General features: G+C 45.8%; 1 protein-coding gene across 1 annotated transcript; it reads right to left on the bottom strand.

The window, feature by feature from the left end:
* Positions 1 to 3,333: 3,333 nt before the first annotated feature.
* On the bottom strand, positions 3,334 to 8,972 carry LOC139457114 (arp2/3 complex-activating protein rickA-like). Its single transcript, XM_071238547.1, has 5 exons — positions 8,794 to 8,972; positions 8,330 to 8,545; positions 8,034 to 8,213; positions 5,756 to 5,854; positions 3,334 to 3,409 (listed from the first exon to the last, which is right to left on the bottom strand). Exons 1-5 carry the CDS (start codon positions 8,970 to 8,972, stop codon positions 3,334 to 3,336), a joined length of 750 nt encoding a protein of 249 aa, XP_071094648.1.
* Between the last annotated feature and the right edge of the window lie 5,596 nt (positions 8,973 to 14,568).

Genomic DNA, 14,568 nt, shown 5'->3' with positions numbered 1-14,568 from the left:
GTGTTTGTTTGTGTTGTGCATCTTCAGCATATTGTTTCCCGCTGTAGCTTTTGACAAATTCCCTGTGTGCTTCATCTTCTTTGTATTTCTTTGAACTTTTCTGTTTCCTTTTGTTTCTGAATTCAGGGTCAGTATTGAACTTTTCTTTATCTTTCGTAAGTGTTTTCTGTTTTACATTCATATTCAATGTTTATCTTTCTCTAATTTTCTTTTGGCGCTCATATTTTATCTCTTAGCTTTTGCCTGTGCATACTTTCCTTTCGGTCTTTTTGTTTGTCCTTGCTCAGGTCTCCCTCGTGCTGTAAAGTGTTTTGTGTTTTGAAAACTGATTGTTTGTCCTCCAGCAAATCCACAGATAACTGGTCAGCACTGATATTCAAATGTTTGTCCCAATATTTGTCTGTACATGAGTTTCTCAAGGCATGAACTGTGTCCACACAAATAACCACTTCATAATGTGATCCACAAACATGATTTAGATGTATGCCTCTGCCAGTTTTTTGTGTGTCTGTGTCTATCTGCCTGCTTGAATATCTCAGCCATCTGTTATCAGTAAAACGTGCAAATGTCAGTGCCTAGTAGATTTGCAGCTGCAAGTATTTCTAGTTCTGTTGCCAATGTTCCAACATACCACATTCTTGATTGAGAAATGTATTGTTCAAAGGAGTCAATACATGGTCTTAAGAATGCATGGAAGCTTTCAGCATGTACTTTAAGGTGTGCCACAACAGCCAGTCAGACTTTTCTGTTATTGTTTTCTTTGCCAGAGATCGCAAAGGACAAACTTCTAAAGAAACAATTACCATCACCCTCAATAGGTACTGTTCTACCCCAGCCTTAGTTGCTGTCAGCCTCAGTTACCACCTGCCTCAGATACCACCTGCCTCAGTTCCAGCTAGCCTCAGTTAACGTCAGCCTCAGTTACCACCTGCCTCAGTTGCCACAAGTAACCTGTCTCAGTTGCCGCCAGACTCAGTTGCAGCCAGCCTCAGTTGCCACCATCCTCAGAGATTTCTTATGATTATGGAATGGATTGTGTCGCTGTTATTTACATTCAAGTCATCAACACATCAGGGTCCCTCCACATTCTAATTTGACTGTGGAGGGAGTTCCATGAAGGTGTGTTGATGACTTGACATCACCTCAGGGTCCCTCCACGTTATAATTTCGACCGTGGAGGGAGTCCCATAAAGGGGTGTTGACAACGACCTGAATGACCTCAGAGGCCTAAGTTGCCAAGAGCCTCAGTTACCACCTTCCTGAGTTGCCGTCGGCCTCAGTTGCCACCAGCCTCAGTTGCCACCATACTCAGAGATTTCTTATGATTATGGAATGGATTGTGTCGCTGTTATTTACATTCAAGTCATCAACACATCAGGGTCCCTCCACATTCTAATTTGACTGTGGAGGGAGTTCCATGAAGGTGTGTTGATGACTTGACATCACCTCAGGGTCCCTCCACGTTATCATTTCGACCGTGGAGGGAGTCCCATAAAGGGGTGTTGACAACGACCTGAATGACCTCAGAGGCCTAAGTTGCCAAGAGCCTCAGTTACCACCTTCCTGAGTTGCCGTCGGCTTCAGTTGCCACCAGCCTCAGTTGCCACCAGCCTCAGTTGCCACCATCCTCAGAGATTTCTTATGATTATGGAATGGATTGTGTCGCTGTTATTTACATTCAAGTCATCAACACATCAGGGTCCCTCCACATTCTAATTTGACTGTGGAGGGAGTTCCATGAAGGTGTGTTGATGACTTGACATCACCTCAGGGTCCCTCCACGTTATAATTTCGACCGTGGAGGGAGTCCCATAAAGGGGTGTTGACAACGACCTGAATGACCTCAGAGGCCTAAGTTGCCAAGAGCCTCAGTTACCACCTTCCTGAGTTGCCGTCGGCGTCAGTTGCCACCAGCTTCAGTTGCCACCATCCTCAGAGAATTCTTATGATTATGGAATGGATTGTGTCGCTGTTATTTACATTCAAGTCATCAACACATCAGGGTCCCTCCACATTCTAATTTGACTGTGGAGGGAGTTCCATGAAGGTGTGTTGATGACTTGACATCACCTCAGGGTCCTTCCACGTTATCATTTCGACCGTGGAGGGAGTCCCATAAAGGGGTGTTGACAACGACCTGAATGACCTCAGAGGCCTTAGTTTCCGAGAGCCTCAGTTGGTGCCAGCCTCAGTTGTCATCAGCCTCAGTTACCACCTGCTTCAGTTGCAGCCAGCCTCCAGACGCAGTTGCCACGAGCCACAAGCCAATTGCCACCTGCCTCAATTGCCACCAGCCTAAGTTGCCACAAGTAACCTGCCTCAGTTGCCGCCAGACTCAGTGGTTGCCAGCCACTGCCTTAGTTCCCATCTGCCTCGGTTGTCATCCCTTCTCAGTTGCAGACAGCCTCAGTTGCCCCCTTATGATTTTGGAATCGATTTTGTCGCTGTTATTTACATTCAAGTCATCAACACATCAGGGTCCCTCCACATTCTAATTTGACTGTGGAGGGAGTTCCATGAAGGTGTGTTGATGACTTGACATCACCTCAGGGTCCCTCCACGTTATAATTTCGACCGTGGAGGGAGTCCCATGAAGGGGTGTTGACAACGACCTGAATGACCTCAGAGGCCTTAGTTTCCGAGAGCCTCAGTTGGTGTCAGCCTCAGTTGTCATCAGCCTCAGTTACCACCTGCCTCAGTTGCTGCCAGCCTCAGTTGCCACCAGCCTAAGTTGCCACAAGTAACCTGCCTCAGTTGCCATCGGCCTTAGTTGCAACCAACCTAGGTTGCCATCCTGTCTTAGTTGTAGCCAGCTTCAATTGCCACCAGCCTCAGTTGCTACCAACCTAGGCTGCCATCCTGTCTTAGTTGTAGCCAGCCTCAGTTACAGTCAGCCTCAGATGTAAGGAGCCATGGTTGCCATCCTGTCTTAGTTGCAGCCAGCCTCAGTTGCCACCAGACATCAGGCTCCAGCCTCAGTTGCCACAAACCACCAGCCTCATTTGCCACCTGCCTCAGTTGCCACTAGACACCAGCCTCAGTTCCCACCAGCCTCAGTTGCCACCTGCATCAGTTGCCACCAGGCATCAGGCTCCAGCCTCAGTTGCCACAAGCCACCAGCCTCATTTGTCACCTGCCTCAGTTGCCACTAGACACCAGCCTCAGTTGCCACCAGGCATCTGGCTCTAGCCTCAGTTGTCACAAGCCACCAGCCTCATTTGCCACCTGCCTAAGTTGCCACAAGTAACCTGTCTCAGTTGCCACCTGCCTCAGTTGCCACCAGCCTCAGTTGGCACTGGCCTCAGTTTGAACCGGCCTCAGTTGGCACAAGCCTCAGTTGGCACTGGCCTCAGTTTGAACCTGCCTCAGTTTCCACCAGCCTGAGTTTCCACCAGCCTCGGTTTCCTGCCTGCCTCAGTTGCCACCAGCCTCAGTTGCTGCCTGCCTCAGTTGCCACCAGCCTCAGTTGCCACCTGCCTCGGTTGCCACCAGCCTCAGTTGCCACCAGCCTCAGTTGCCACCAGCCTCAGTTGCCACCTGCCTCAGTTGCCACCAGCTTCAGTTGCCACCAGCCTCAGTTGCCACCAGCCTCAGTTGCCACCTGCCTCGGTTGCCACCCTGTTTCTGTTGCCACCAACCTTAGTTGCAGACAGTTACAACTAGCCCCTGTAACCTCACCTGACATGCAAGTAGACAACAAGTGTCAGATTCAGTTATCAAAGTAGTCTGATTTCATCAAGTCAACACACAGTCAACGGACCACTGGTCTCACCATCAATAGTTCAGCAGAGAAAGAGAACTTCCTCCTTCAATGTCGGGGACCACGTCAACCTGGTGTTACCTCTCCACATGCAGTAAGTAAAACTAAAGATAAAAACAAATCATTTATACTATAGGAATTTCTTTTTTTGTATAACATTATAGTTTCTACTCTATATCTCACTTGAACAGTCGTCATGTTGGTGCCTGCATTTCAATTTCATTGATATGTTTGTCCATCCACTATCCAACAAAACTCCAAAAAGGGTCACACACACACATGTGAATCAATCGGAATGTTATGGAAGTTATTGAATAAATTCTTAAATTAACAAAATACTGTTTTCTCTTCAGGTGTGATGACAGGTTACCTTCTCCATCACCTCTGCCAGTTACACTGCTTCATGTGCAGGAATTGACACCCTCTGATATACTCACCATATTCGTGATCAAGTAATCCGAGTAAGTGTCGATATACACAGTGTCATGTTAACTTGGACCAGATACATTGTATCTTCCCGAGGAAAGTGAGTTAACTGAATATAAACGTGGCTCGATCGTGGCACCGCCCATTGCAGTTACGAGTCATGTCCCTCCTATTGACCAATCAGACTCCACCTCTCCTTTCACTTCCATTTTCTTCAAACAAAATGACTGCGCCCAGTCCAGACATTTGATCGATAATCAAGATCTTTCTTGTAATAAAATGGGTCTTACCTCTCAGAGTTCATCAAATCACTTGAGCACCTTGATTAAAAACATGAAAACATTTGGAAAACATCTACTGATTCCCAGTTGAAAGTACACATGCTCTGCAAATTCTGCAATCTATGGAAATCTGCAAGGCAACCGCCATGTTGTTTGTGAACCAAATATTGATTTTGTTCCACGATTGATTGGACCATGCTTAGTCTCGTTAGTCCAGCCAAAATACAGCTCCACAATTCCAGCCTAGATTGGCAAGGATGGAAACTGGTGATAAGACAATGTATCCATCTTCCCGAATTTAAAAGTCCAAAGTGAGCAAAGTATTTCATAAATCTGCACATCTCCCACAAAAAGAAAAGATTACTACTTTACGTGCTGATGTTTTCAGGATCTGGTTTTGTGTGTAACAATCATCCACTTCCAAGTCCCTGATGGTGTCCATGTGTACCTCCTGATGACTCGGCAGCTTTGAGGTGTTGAGGGGCGTTTCATGTTTCATGGCTCATACTCCTATTTGAAACACCCGCTAACACCTTCTAGTTGAACGACGACTTAGTTGTATTCAGAAGCATCTTTTCAGGTAGTTTTTGAAGAGCGTCTTTTGTCAGGGAATTGTTTAATGACTTTGAAACAGGAAATCCTTTCTCGTTGAGCGTGTCAGATCTCACTGGTATGTCTTCTCTGCATCTTCCTGAGGCAAGGGAGTTCAGTGAATTTAAAAGTCCCGTTTCCACTTTTGCAGAACTAGGCTGGAATACTGGAGTTGTATTGTGGCTGGATCAACGAGTCTGCATTGTACAATCAAAATCGTGGAATGAAATCAGTATTGGGATAATAAACAACATGGCAACTGTCGTGCAGATTTTAGTCGATTGAATGATTTGCAGAGCATGTGTACTTTAAACTGGGCGCTGGCAGATGTTTTCTAAATGTTTTCAGGCTTTTTAATCAAGGTGTTCAAGTGATTCGATGTACTTTACTAGGTAAGACCCATTTTATTACAATAAAGATCTTGATTATCAATCAGATCGTCTGGACTGGTAGCGTCATTTTGTTTATAGAAGTGGCAAGTGAAAGGAGAGGTGGAATCTGATTGGTCAATAGGAGGGTCATAGAAGGGACATAACTCACTGCCACTGGTGGCACCACGATCGAGGCACGAATTTACAGGCTAGTTTGGCAAGGGTGGAAACTTGACTTTTATAGTCGGTCAACTCACTTTCCTCGGGAAGATACAATGTATCTGGTCCAAGTTAACATGAAACTGTTTATATCGACACTTACTTACTTGATCACGGATATGGTGAGTATATCAGAGGGTTTCAATTCCTGCACATGAAGCAGTGTAACTGGCAGAGGTGATGGAGAAGGTAACCTGTCATCACACCTGAAGAGGAAACAGTATTTAGTTAATTTAAGAATTTATTCAATAACTTCCATAACATGCCGATCAATTCACATGAGTGTGTTTCCCTCTTTGAAGTTTTGTTGGATAGTGGATGGACGAATACCAATGAAACATAGGCACCAACATGACAGCTGTTCAAGTGAGATATAGAGCAGAAACTGTACATATTATACCTTAAAATTAATTCCTATAGTATTAATGATTTGTTTATATCTTTGTTATACTTACGGACCACCTCCATGGTCTAGTGGTAGAGCGTCCGCCCGGAGAGCGGAAGGTCCGGGGTTCGATCCCCAGCCGCGTCATACCAAAAGACGTTAAGAGATGGTACTTGTTGTTATCTTGTCTGGCGCTCGGCATTAAGGGGCTAAAACAAGGACTTGACGGCTCGGGGTCAGTATACAGGAGTCAGTACACAGGAGGAGGTTCTCGTTCACTGCTGGACTGTTGATGGTGAGACCAATGACCTGTTGACTGTGAGACCAATGGCCTGTTGACTGTGTGGCGACTGGTTACTGAGACTTGTGTTGGCTTGATGAATTTGGACTACTTTGATAACTGAGTGTGCCACGTTTAGACTGTTGTTCTTGCTTCTTGTGTTTGGAGGGTCGGTCGGGTAGCCTAGTGGTTGAAGCGTTCGCTCGTCTCGCCGAAGACCCGGGTTCGATTCCCGACGTGGGTACAATGTGTGAAGCCCATTTGTGGTGTCCCCCGCCGTGATATTGCTGGAATATTGCTAAAAGCGGCGTAAAACCATACTCACTCACTCACTCTTGTGTTTGGAGAACATCTTTTGTCAGGGATTGATTGAATACTTTTGAAACAGGAAATTCTCACGTCTTTGAAGATTAAAAGGTATGAGACTCAGTTGCAGACAGACTCTTCCTAACAACTGGCTTAAGAACTACAAGACCTCCTACCTATCTTTTTCTTTGCAGAACACTCCAAGACATGCTACCTGTCTTTTTCTTTGCAGAACACTCCAAGACCTCCTACCTGTCTTTTTCTTTGCAGAACACTCCTTTCTTCAATTCTATTCTACTTATTTGTTCAACAACCTCCTTGGTCTAGTGGATAGAGCGTCTGCCTGGAGAGCGGATGATCGGGAATTCGAACCCCAGCTGTGTCATACCAAAAGAAGTTAAAAGATGGTACCCTGCCTGTCACTCATCATTAAGGGACTAAAATAAGGACTGGTTGGCTCGGAGTCAGTATGCTGTGTCTGAGAGTGGGGTATTCATGTTCAACTGCGGCATGGTAGCTCAGTGGGCTAGCACTTTAAAAATCAGCATTAGTCCGGATTTGTACAAGCAGGCAGACACAGACGCACACACACTGGCACACACTCGGGCACACAACCGTGCACACAACCAGGCACACACACGGGCACACACTCGGGGACACACTCGGGCACACACATGGGCCAACAACCGGGCACACACTCGGGGACACAACCGGGCACACAACCAGGCATACACTCGGGCACACACACGGGCACACACTCGGGCACACACATGGGCCAACAACCGGGCACACAACCAGGCATACACTCGGGCACACACTCGGGGACACACTCGGGCACACACATGGGCCAACAACCGGGCACACACTCGGGGACACAACCGGGCACACAACCAGGCATACACTCGGGCACACACACGGGCACACACTCGGGCACACACATGGGCCAACAACCGGGCACACACTCGGGGACACAACCGGGCACACAACCAGGCATACACTCGGGCACACACACGGGCACACACTCGGGCACACACATGGGCCAACAACCGGGCACACACTCGGGGACACAACCGGGCACACAACCAGGCATACACTCGGGCACACACACGGGCACACACTCAGGCACACACACGGCCCACCACCGGGCACACACACGGGCACACACACAGGCACACAAACGGGCCCACAAACCGGCCCCACACTCGGGCACACAATCAGGCACACACTCGGGCACACAACCGGGCACACACTCGGGCACATACATGTGCATTCACGTCGCTACATAAGTGCAAAAGTCTTGCACGCAACATTAACCACATTTCACCTCACCTAATTGATCGGATCGCATTGCATGCACACAGGAACAATAAATCTGTATGTTTACAGGTACCTTTGACGCGGCTGCACACTGTACCTGTCTCCGATCTTGCCAGGGGGAGGTGTCTGCACACTGCACCTATCTCCGCTCTTGCCAGGGGGAGGTGTCTGCACACTGTACCTGTCTCCACTCTTGCCAGGGGGAGGTGTCTGCACACTGTACCTGTCTCCACTCTTGCCAGGGGGGAGGTGTCTCCACACTGCACCTGTCTCCGCTCTTGCCAGGGGGAGGTGTCTGCACACTGTACCTGTCTCCACTCTTGCCAGGGGGGAGGTGTCTGCACACTGTACCTGTCTCTGCTCTTGCCAGGGGGAGGTGTCTGCACACTGTACCTGTCTCTGCTCTTGCCAGGGGGAGGTGTCTCCACACTGCACCTGTCTCCGCTCTTGCCAGGGGGAGGTGTCTGCACACTGTACCTGTCTCCGCTCTTGCCAGGGGGAGGTGTCTGCACACTGTACCTGTCTCCACTCTTGTCAGGGGGAGGTGTCTGCACACTGTACCTGTCTCCGCTCTTGCCAGGGGGAGGTATCTGCACACTGTACCTGTCTCTGCTCTTGCCAGGGGGAGGTGTCTGCAGACTGTACCTGTCTCCACTCTTGCCAGGGGGAGGTGTCTGCACACTGTACCTGTCTCTGCTCTTGCCAGGGGGTGGTGTCTGCACGCTGTACCTGTCTCCACTCTTGTGAGGGGGGAGGTGTCTGCACACTGTACCTGTCTCTGCTCTCTCCAGGGGGAGGTGTCTGCACACTGTACCTGTCTCCGCTCTTGTCAGGGGGGAGGTGTCTGCACACTGTACCTGTCTCCTATCTTGCCGGGGGGAGGTGTCTGCACACTGTACCTGTCTCCTATCTTGCCGGGGGGAGGTGTCTGCACACTGTACCTGTCTCCTATCTTGCCAGGGGGAGGTGTCTGCACACTGCACCTGTCTCCACTCTTGCCAGGGGGGAGGTGTCTGCACACTGTACCTGTCTCCATTCTTACCAGGGGGGAGGTGTCTGCACACTGTACCTGTCTCCCATCTTGCCAGGGGGGAGGTGTCTGCACACTGTACCTGTCTCCATTCTTACCAGGGGGGAGGTGTCTGCACACTGTACCTGTCTCCATTCTTACCAGGGGGGAGGTGTCTGCACACTGTACCTGTCTCCCATCTTGCCAGGGGGGAGGTGTCTGTACACTGTACCTGTCTCCTATCTTGCCGGGGGGAGGTGTCTGCACACTGTACCTGTCTCCACTCTCTCCAGGGGGGAGGTGTCTGCACGCTCAGTCACTGCAATAGCATACAAGATGAAGATTACAGACCTTGAGGATGCTGCTATGGTGCACTGCACCAACATATATCAGTAGGCAAGTATTTATATCAACATAGTAATATAGCAAATTATCCATTGGGGCAAGGATATTGGTACAAACATTTTCATTAATTCTCACTGAGCCAGTCACTAAGGAATTATACTGTTTTGTAATTCCATTACCCCATTGTTTTTATTATTTGCAAAGCGTCCCATAGCAATGCCATGTCATATCAACGCATTGTTTGCATATAATTAATGACGTCATCCATTGTTTATGACACGTAGATTCTCCTATGTGCTATTTGTCATTTTTCACAGAAAATATTGAAAAATGTGTATTCAGTCCTGTTCCAATAATCTGTAAAATGTTTTGGCGAAGATAATTAAGACATGACTATATACATGCACGTTTAACTGTCCCATCTCTGGAATTATATAGAATAAATGTATCTTTCTCTCCAACAGGCATTTCCTCCGAATATCAATGGACTTGTTTTGGACTGCTTCTTTCATCCACGATAGACTGGAGTGTGTCTAATAGCCATGCTGCTCCCAACTCTGTGTGATTGTCACACTGAAGACTCCAACACGACAATCAGTGTATGATTGTCACACTGAAGACTCCAACACGACAATCAGTGTATGATTGTCACACTGCAGACTCCAACACGACAATCAGTGTATGATTGTCACACTGAAGACTCCAACACGACAATCAGTGTGTGATTGTCACACTGAAGACTCCAACATGACAATCAGTGTATGATTGTCACACTGAAGACTCCAACACGACAATCAGTGTATGATTGTCACACTGAAGACTCCAACACGACAATCAGTATAATTATAGTCAGCACGTTGTACTTAACTGTATCACTAGGGTTAGTATAGGAGTGTGTTAAATGAGACTTCCAGGTTGTGTTACGGTCTACTCCAAAACCGAGGGGCGGGTGGGGTAGCTTAGTGGTTAAAGTGTTCTCTTGCCACGCTGAAGACGAGGGTTCCATTCCCCAAATGGGCACAATATGTGAAGCCTATTTCTGGTGTCCCCTGCATATTGCTGAAAATTGCTAAAAAGTGGCGTAAAATACCACTCACTTACTACTTCTAAACCAGCATATGAAATTTATGACAGCCTCTCTCAGGATTGATACATACAGGCATAGTTAATGGCGACGTTAATGTTTTGGAATTTTAGTGTATAGTTTGGGAATTCAAAGCCACACTGATAAAAGTTTAGTGTTTATAGCTGTGAGGGTACACATAGGTTTCTGCCATGTTTCAAATTCAGTCTGCATTTGTCATATTAATTTTGAAACTCTATTTCGGCCTGTCACAAGAATGGATATATACAGATGTGGTTGAGCCATGCCGGTCTGGATGTATTCATTTGATACCTTCTGAACAAGCCTAGCATTCTTCAAAGTATGAGTATAGACACTTACACCGAGTTTTAATCGTTCAACATATCTGGGTCACATTTTGCCTCTGTCATTGCAAATTCCAGTGACTTTAATGACAATGTATGTGTGAATGTATTGCTATGGATATGTAATACATTTGTATAAAGTGTTTAATAGTGAGTGAGTGAGTATGGTTTTACGCCGCTTTTAGCAATATTCCATCAATATCACGGTGGGGGACACCAGAAATGGGCTTCACACATTGTACCCATGTCGGAAATCGAATCGGGTCTTCGGCGTGACGAGAGAACATTTTAATCACCAGGCTACCCGACCGCCGCAAGTATTTAATAAGTATAACAGTTTTAACTTGAGGTAACAGCCTAGCAATGTGGCTAAAGTGTTTGCTGGGTTGGGTTCCATTCGTCACATGTCACTGCCTTCCTGGTCTAGTGGATAGAGTCTATCCGGGGAGCGGATGGTCGGAGTTCGATTCCTGGTCGCGTCATACCAAATTATGTTAAAAGATAATACTTGTTGTTACCGTGCCTGGAGCTCGGCAATAAGCTTGAACGACATTGTACCCCATTCCACCTCACCCTCTCACATGTCACAATGTCTGCTTTCAGCACTATTCAAGAATATCAGGTCAGCAGTCAAAATCCACAAGCCCATGATATATATTTTAATAGTTGTCATGTGTCAAATAGTGCCTTCATTGTCTGAGTGATGGTATACTATCATTTGTCACCGGGTCATAAAATCTACCCTTGTAAAGGTCTAGTGACTGCACTGCTCCCCGGCTATATTTCCGACACCACTCAGAAAAGTCCAGCGGTCGTCGTTCAGTGTCATTGCATTCTGTGGTAGAGAATTAGTGACCCAACTATTTCATTCTCTTGTGATCTAATGGCACACTCTCCAGGTTGTCATATTAATTTTGAACATCTATTTCGGCCTGTCACGAAAATGGATATATACAGATGTAGTTGAGCCATGCTGCTCTGGATGTATTCATTTCATACCTTCTAAACAAGCCTGGCATTCTGAAAGGCATGAGTACAGTCAAGTCACAGTGTTTCAATCGTTCAACATATCTGGGTTGGGTTCCATTCGTCCACGTCACTGCCTTTGTGGTCTAGTGGATAGAGTGTCTATCCGGAGAGCGGGTGGTCGGGGTTTGATTCCCTGGTCGCGTCATACCAAATGACGTTAAAAGATAACACTTGTTGCCTGGTGCTCAGCATTAAGGGTCTAAAACAAGGACTGGTTTTCATTTTAAACTGGGACATGGTATCTCAAGTGGGTAAGCACTATAAAATCGGCATTCGTCCAGGTGAGTACAAAGACCTGTGAAGATCCGGCGTAGAATAGGTCTTCAACTGACCTGATATTCTTGAATAGTGCTAACAGCAGTCAAAATCCACAAGCACATGATACATATTTTAATAGTTCTTGTCATGTGTCAAATATTGCCTTCATTGTCCGAGTGATGGTATACTATCATTTGTCACAGTTGTCGTCGTTCAGTGTCATTGTATTCTGTGTTAGAGAATTAGTGACCCAACTATTTCATTCTCCTGTGATCTAATGGCATACTCGCTGGGGTAGAATCGGTCTACGGCAACCTATGCTTGCCGTAAAAGGTGACTGCTTGTTGTAAGAGGCAACTAACAGAATTAGGTGATCAGGCTCACTGACTTGGTTGATGCCTGACATCGTATCCCAATTGCGTGGATCGATGATCATGATGTCAATCACTGGATTTTCGGGTCCAGACTCTTTGTTTTCAGACAATCGTACAGCAGAAATATTGCAGAGTGCAGTGTTCAACAACAAACATCAAGTCAATACATGAGTGTGTCATTAGTTTGTTTGTTTATCTCCTGTATGTTTACTACCTTATTCCTATTTTGAAAATGTTTTTGTAACAATGATTTTCAAACATTAGGGGAATTAATATGTACACTCTGATATTTCTCATGTATTTTTTATCCTTGTTGCCTCCCCAATAATTGTACACAGCTTGTTGTAATCTTTAAAGATACCAATGGATAGCCCAGGTTCAGTGCTTTATTTTGATACTTACATCATTAGTATGGACATGGTAGTTTGTTATTCGTGTTTCCCCGGTGTTAAGAAACACACGTTGGTTAAGTGCCTCAGACTATTGTATTCCCCGGCAGTCAAGGAGAGACTTACATCATTAGTATGGACATGGTAGTTTGTTAGTTGTGTTTTCCGGGTGTTCAGAAACACACGTTGGTTAAGTGCCTCAGACTATTGTATTCCGAGGCAGTCAAGGAGAGACTTACATCATTAGTATGGACATGGTAGTTTGTTAGTTGTGTTTTCCGGGTGTTAAGAAACACACGTTGGTTAAGTGCCTCAGACTATTGTATTCCAAGGCAGTCAAGGAGAGACTTACATCATTAGTATGGACATGGTAGTTTGTTAGTCGTGTTTTCCGGTATTAAGAAACACACGTTGGTTAAGTGCCTCAGACTATTGTATTCCGAGGCAGTCAAGGAGAGACTTACATCATTAGTATGGACATGGTAGTTTGTTAGTCGTGTTTTCCGGTATTAAGAAACACACGTTGGTTAAGTGCCTCAGACTAGTGTATTCCCCGGCAGTCAAGGAGAGACTTACCTCTCTCAGGTCTGCGCCCTGTATAAACATCTACTTTTTTTTCAAGATCTTGTGTCTTTATCCCCCAGGATATGATAAGTTTGTTGTTGTTGTGTTGTCAAAGTGTTGTTTTAGCTACCCTCATGTTATTACTGTAATACAGTTGCTTGGCTCAGCGCATGTGTGTTTGCTCTGATTTAATTAATCAGATCTTTGTTAGCGCAGATTTGGCTCATTTCATCATGTTTATTGTCGTCTATTGGTACAATTAGTTGTTGGTAGTAAACCTGTGAAGCTGTTACCACATTTTCATTATTACTTTTCCTTGTTTAATGACACCCCTGATCATCGGAGCACTTAAGAACAAATTATTGTTTAATTGATTACTTGGTGCTTTCTATCCCTCATAACGTTTGTAAATGTGTTTTGAATAAAGTTTTATTGTAATAAGCTTATATCATGTTGTCAACTTGTCAAGAACTACGGCCATGCTGACTGGCTTCACCAGTGATGAATGTGCGGACCTGCATCACTTCAGGCTTTCCTCCCACATGAAGTTGATACCGCGTGATATAACTGAAATGTTCAAAACGGCGTCAGTTTCCTCAGTGGGGTCTCTGACTGCAGTGGAGAGTGGTTTTCATGTTTAAAAACAAATGTAAAGCTCAATACACCAAATTCCTTTCCTCCATACCGCAAAACAGGGGTCCTACTATTTAACGTCCGGGGGCGTCCTGAAACGTCCAGGAGGTTTCATCAGATGTCCGGGAGTTTGATAATACAGTGCAGTCAGTCAGTAAAACATGTCTTTCTCAGTTTGGTACAAGTAAATAGAACACACAGCAAAATAAAAACAAACAAAAATGAGTACAAGTAACCATGGTAACAAGGTACAAAATATTTAATAGGCCATGAGGTTGTTTTTTTTATCCAACAAAGCGGACATAATGGTAATTACAGAAAAAATTGTTCAAAAAATATTTCTATTGTTACTTGGGATACGTACGTGACCTAGTGAGGGGGGTGAGTTATAATATTACATCGTCGTACGTGTCACAAGTATAGTTGAAGTAATGGCGTATCAAGGTCACAGACTGACATATGGGATCGAACATAAGACCTAAGTCTTATTGTATGTAGAGCCTTTATCACACAGACACTGGTAGGACTCGACCATGAGTGTGACCGGGGGATACCAGGACCATAGGTCCCTAGTCCCGTGAGTCGACCGCCACCCCGGCTGTG

The sequence above is a fragment of the Haliotis cracherodii genome, unplaced genomic scaffold (assembly GCF_022045235.1).
Source record: "Haliotis cracherodii isolate W230 unplaced genomic scaffold, xgHalCrac1.p SCAF_12, whole genome shotgun sequence".
Lineage (NCBI taxonomy): Eukaryota > Metazoa > Mollusca > Gastropoda > Lepetellida > Haliotidae > Haliotis > Haliotis cracherodii.
This window is presented reverse-complemented; position numbering and strand designations above follow the sequence as displayed.

Coding starts and splice junctions, on each gene's coding strand:
- LOC139457114 (XM_071238547.1), bottom strand. CDS start 8,972: ATGGAGACAGGTACAGTGTGCAGACACCTCCCCCCTGGCAAGAGTGGA. Junction 5,855..8,033: donor CCTGGCAAGATCGGAGACAG/GTACAGTGTGCA, acceptor TTTCCTCTTCAG/GTGTGATGACAGGTTACCTT. Junction 3,410..5,755: donor CTCACCATATCCGTGATCAA/GTAAGTAAGTGT, acceptor CAACTGAGGCAG/GCAGGAAACCGAGGCTGGTG.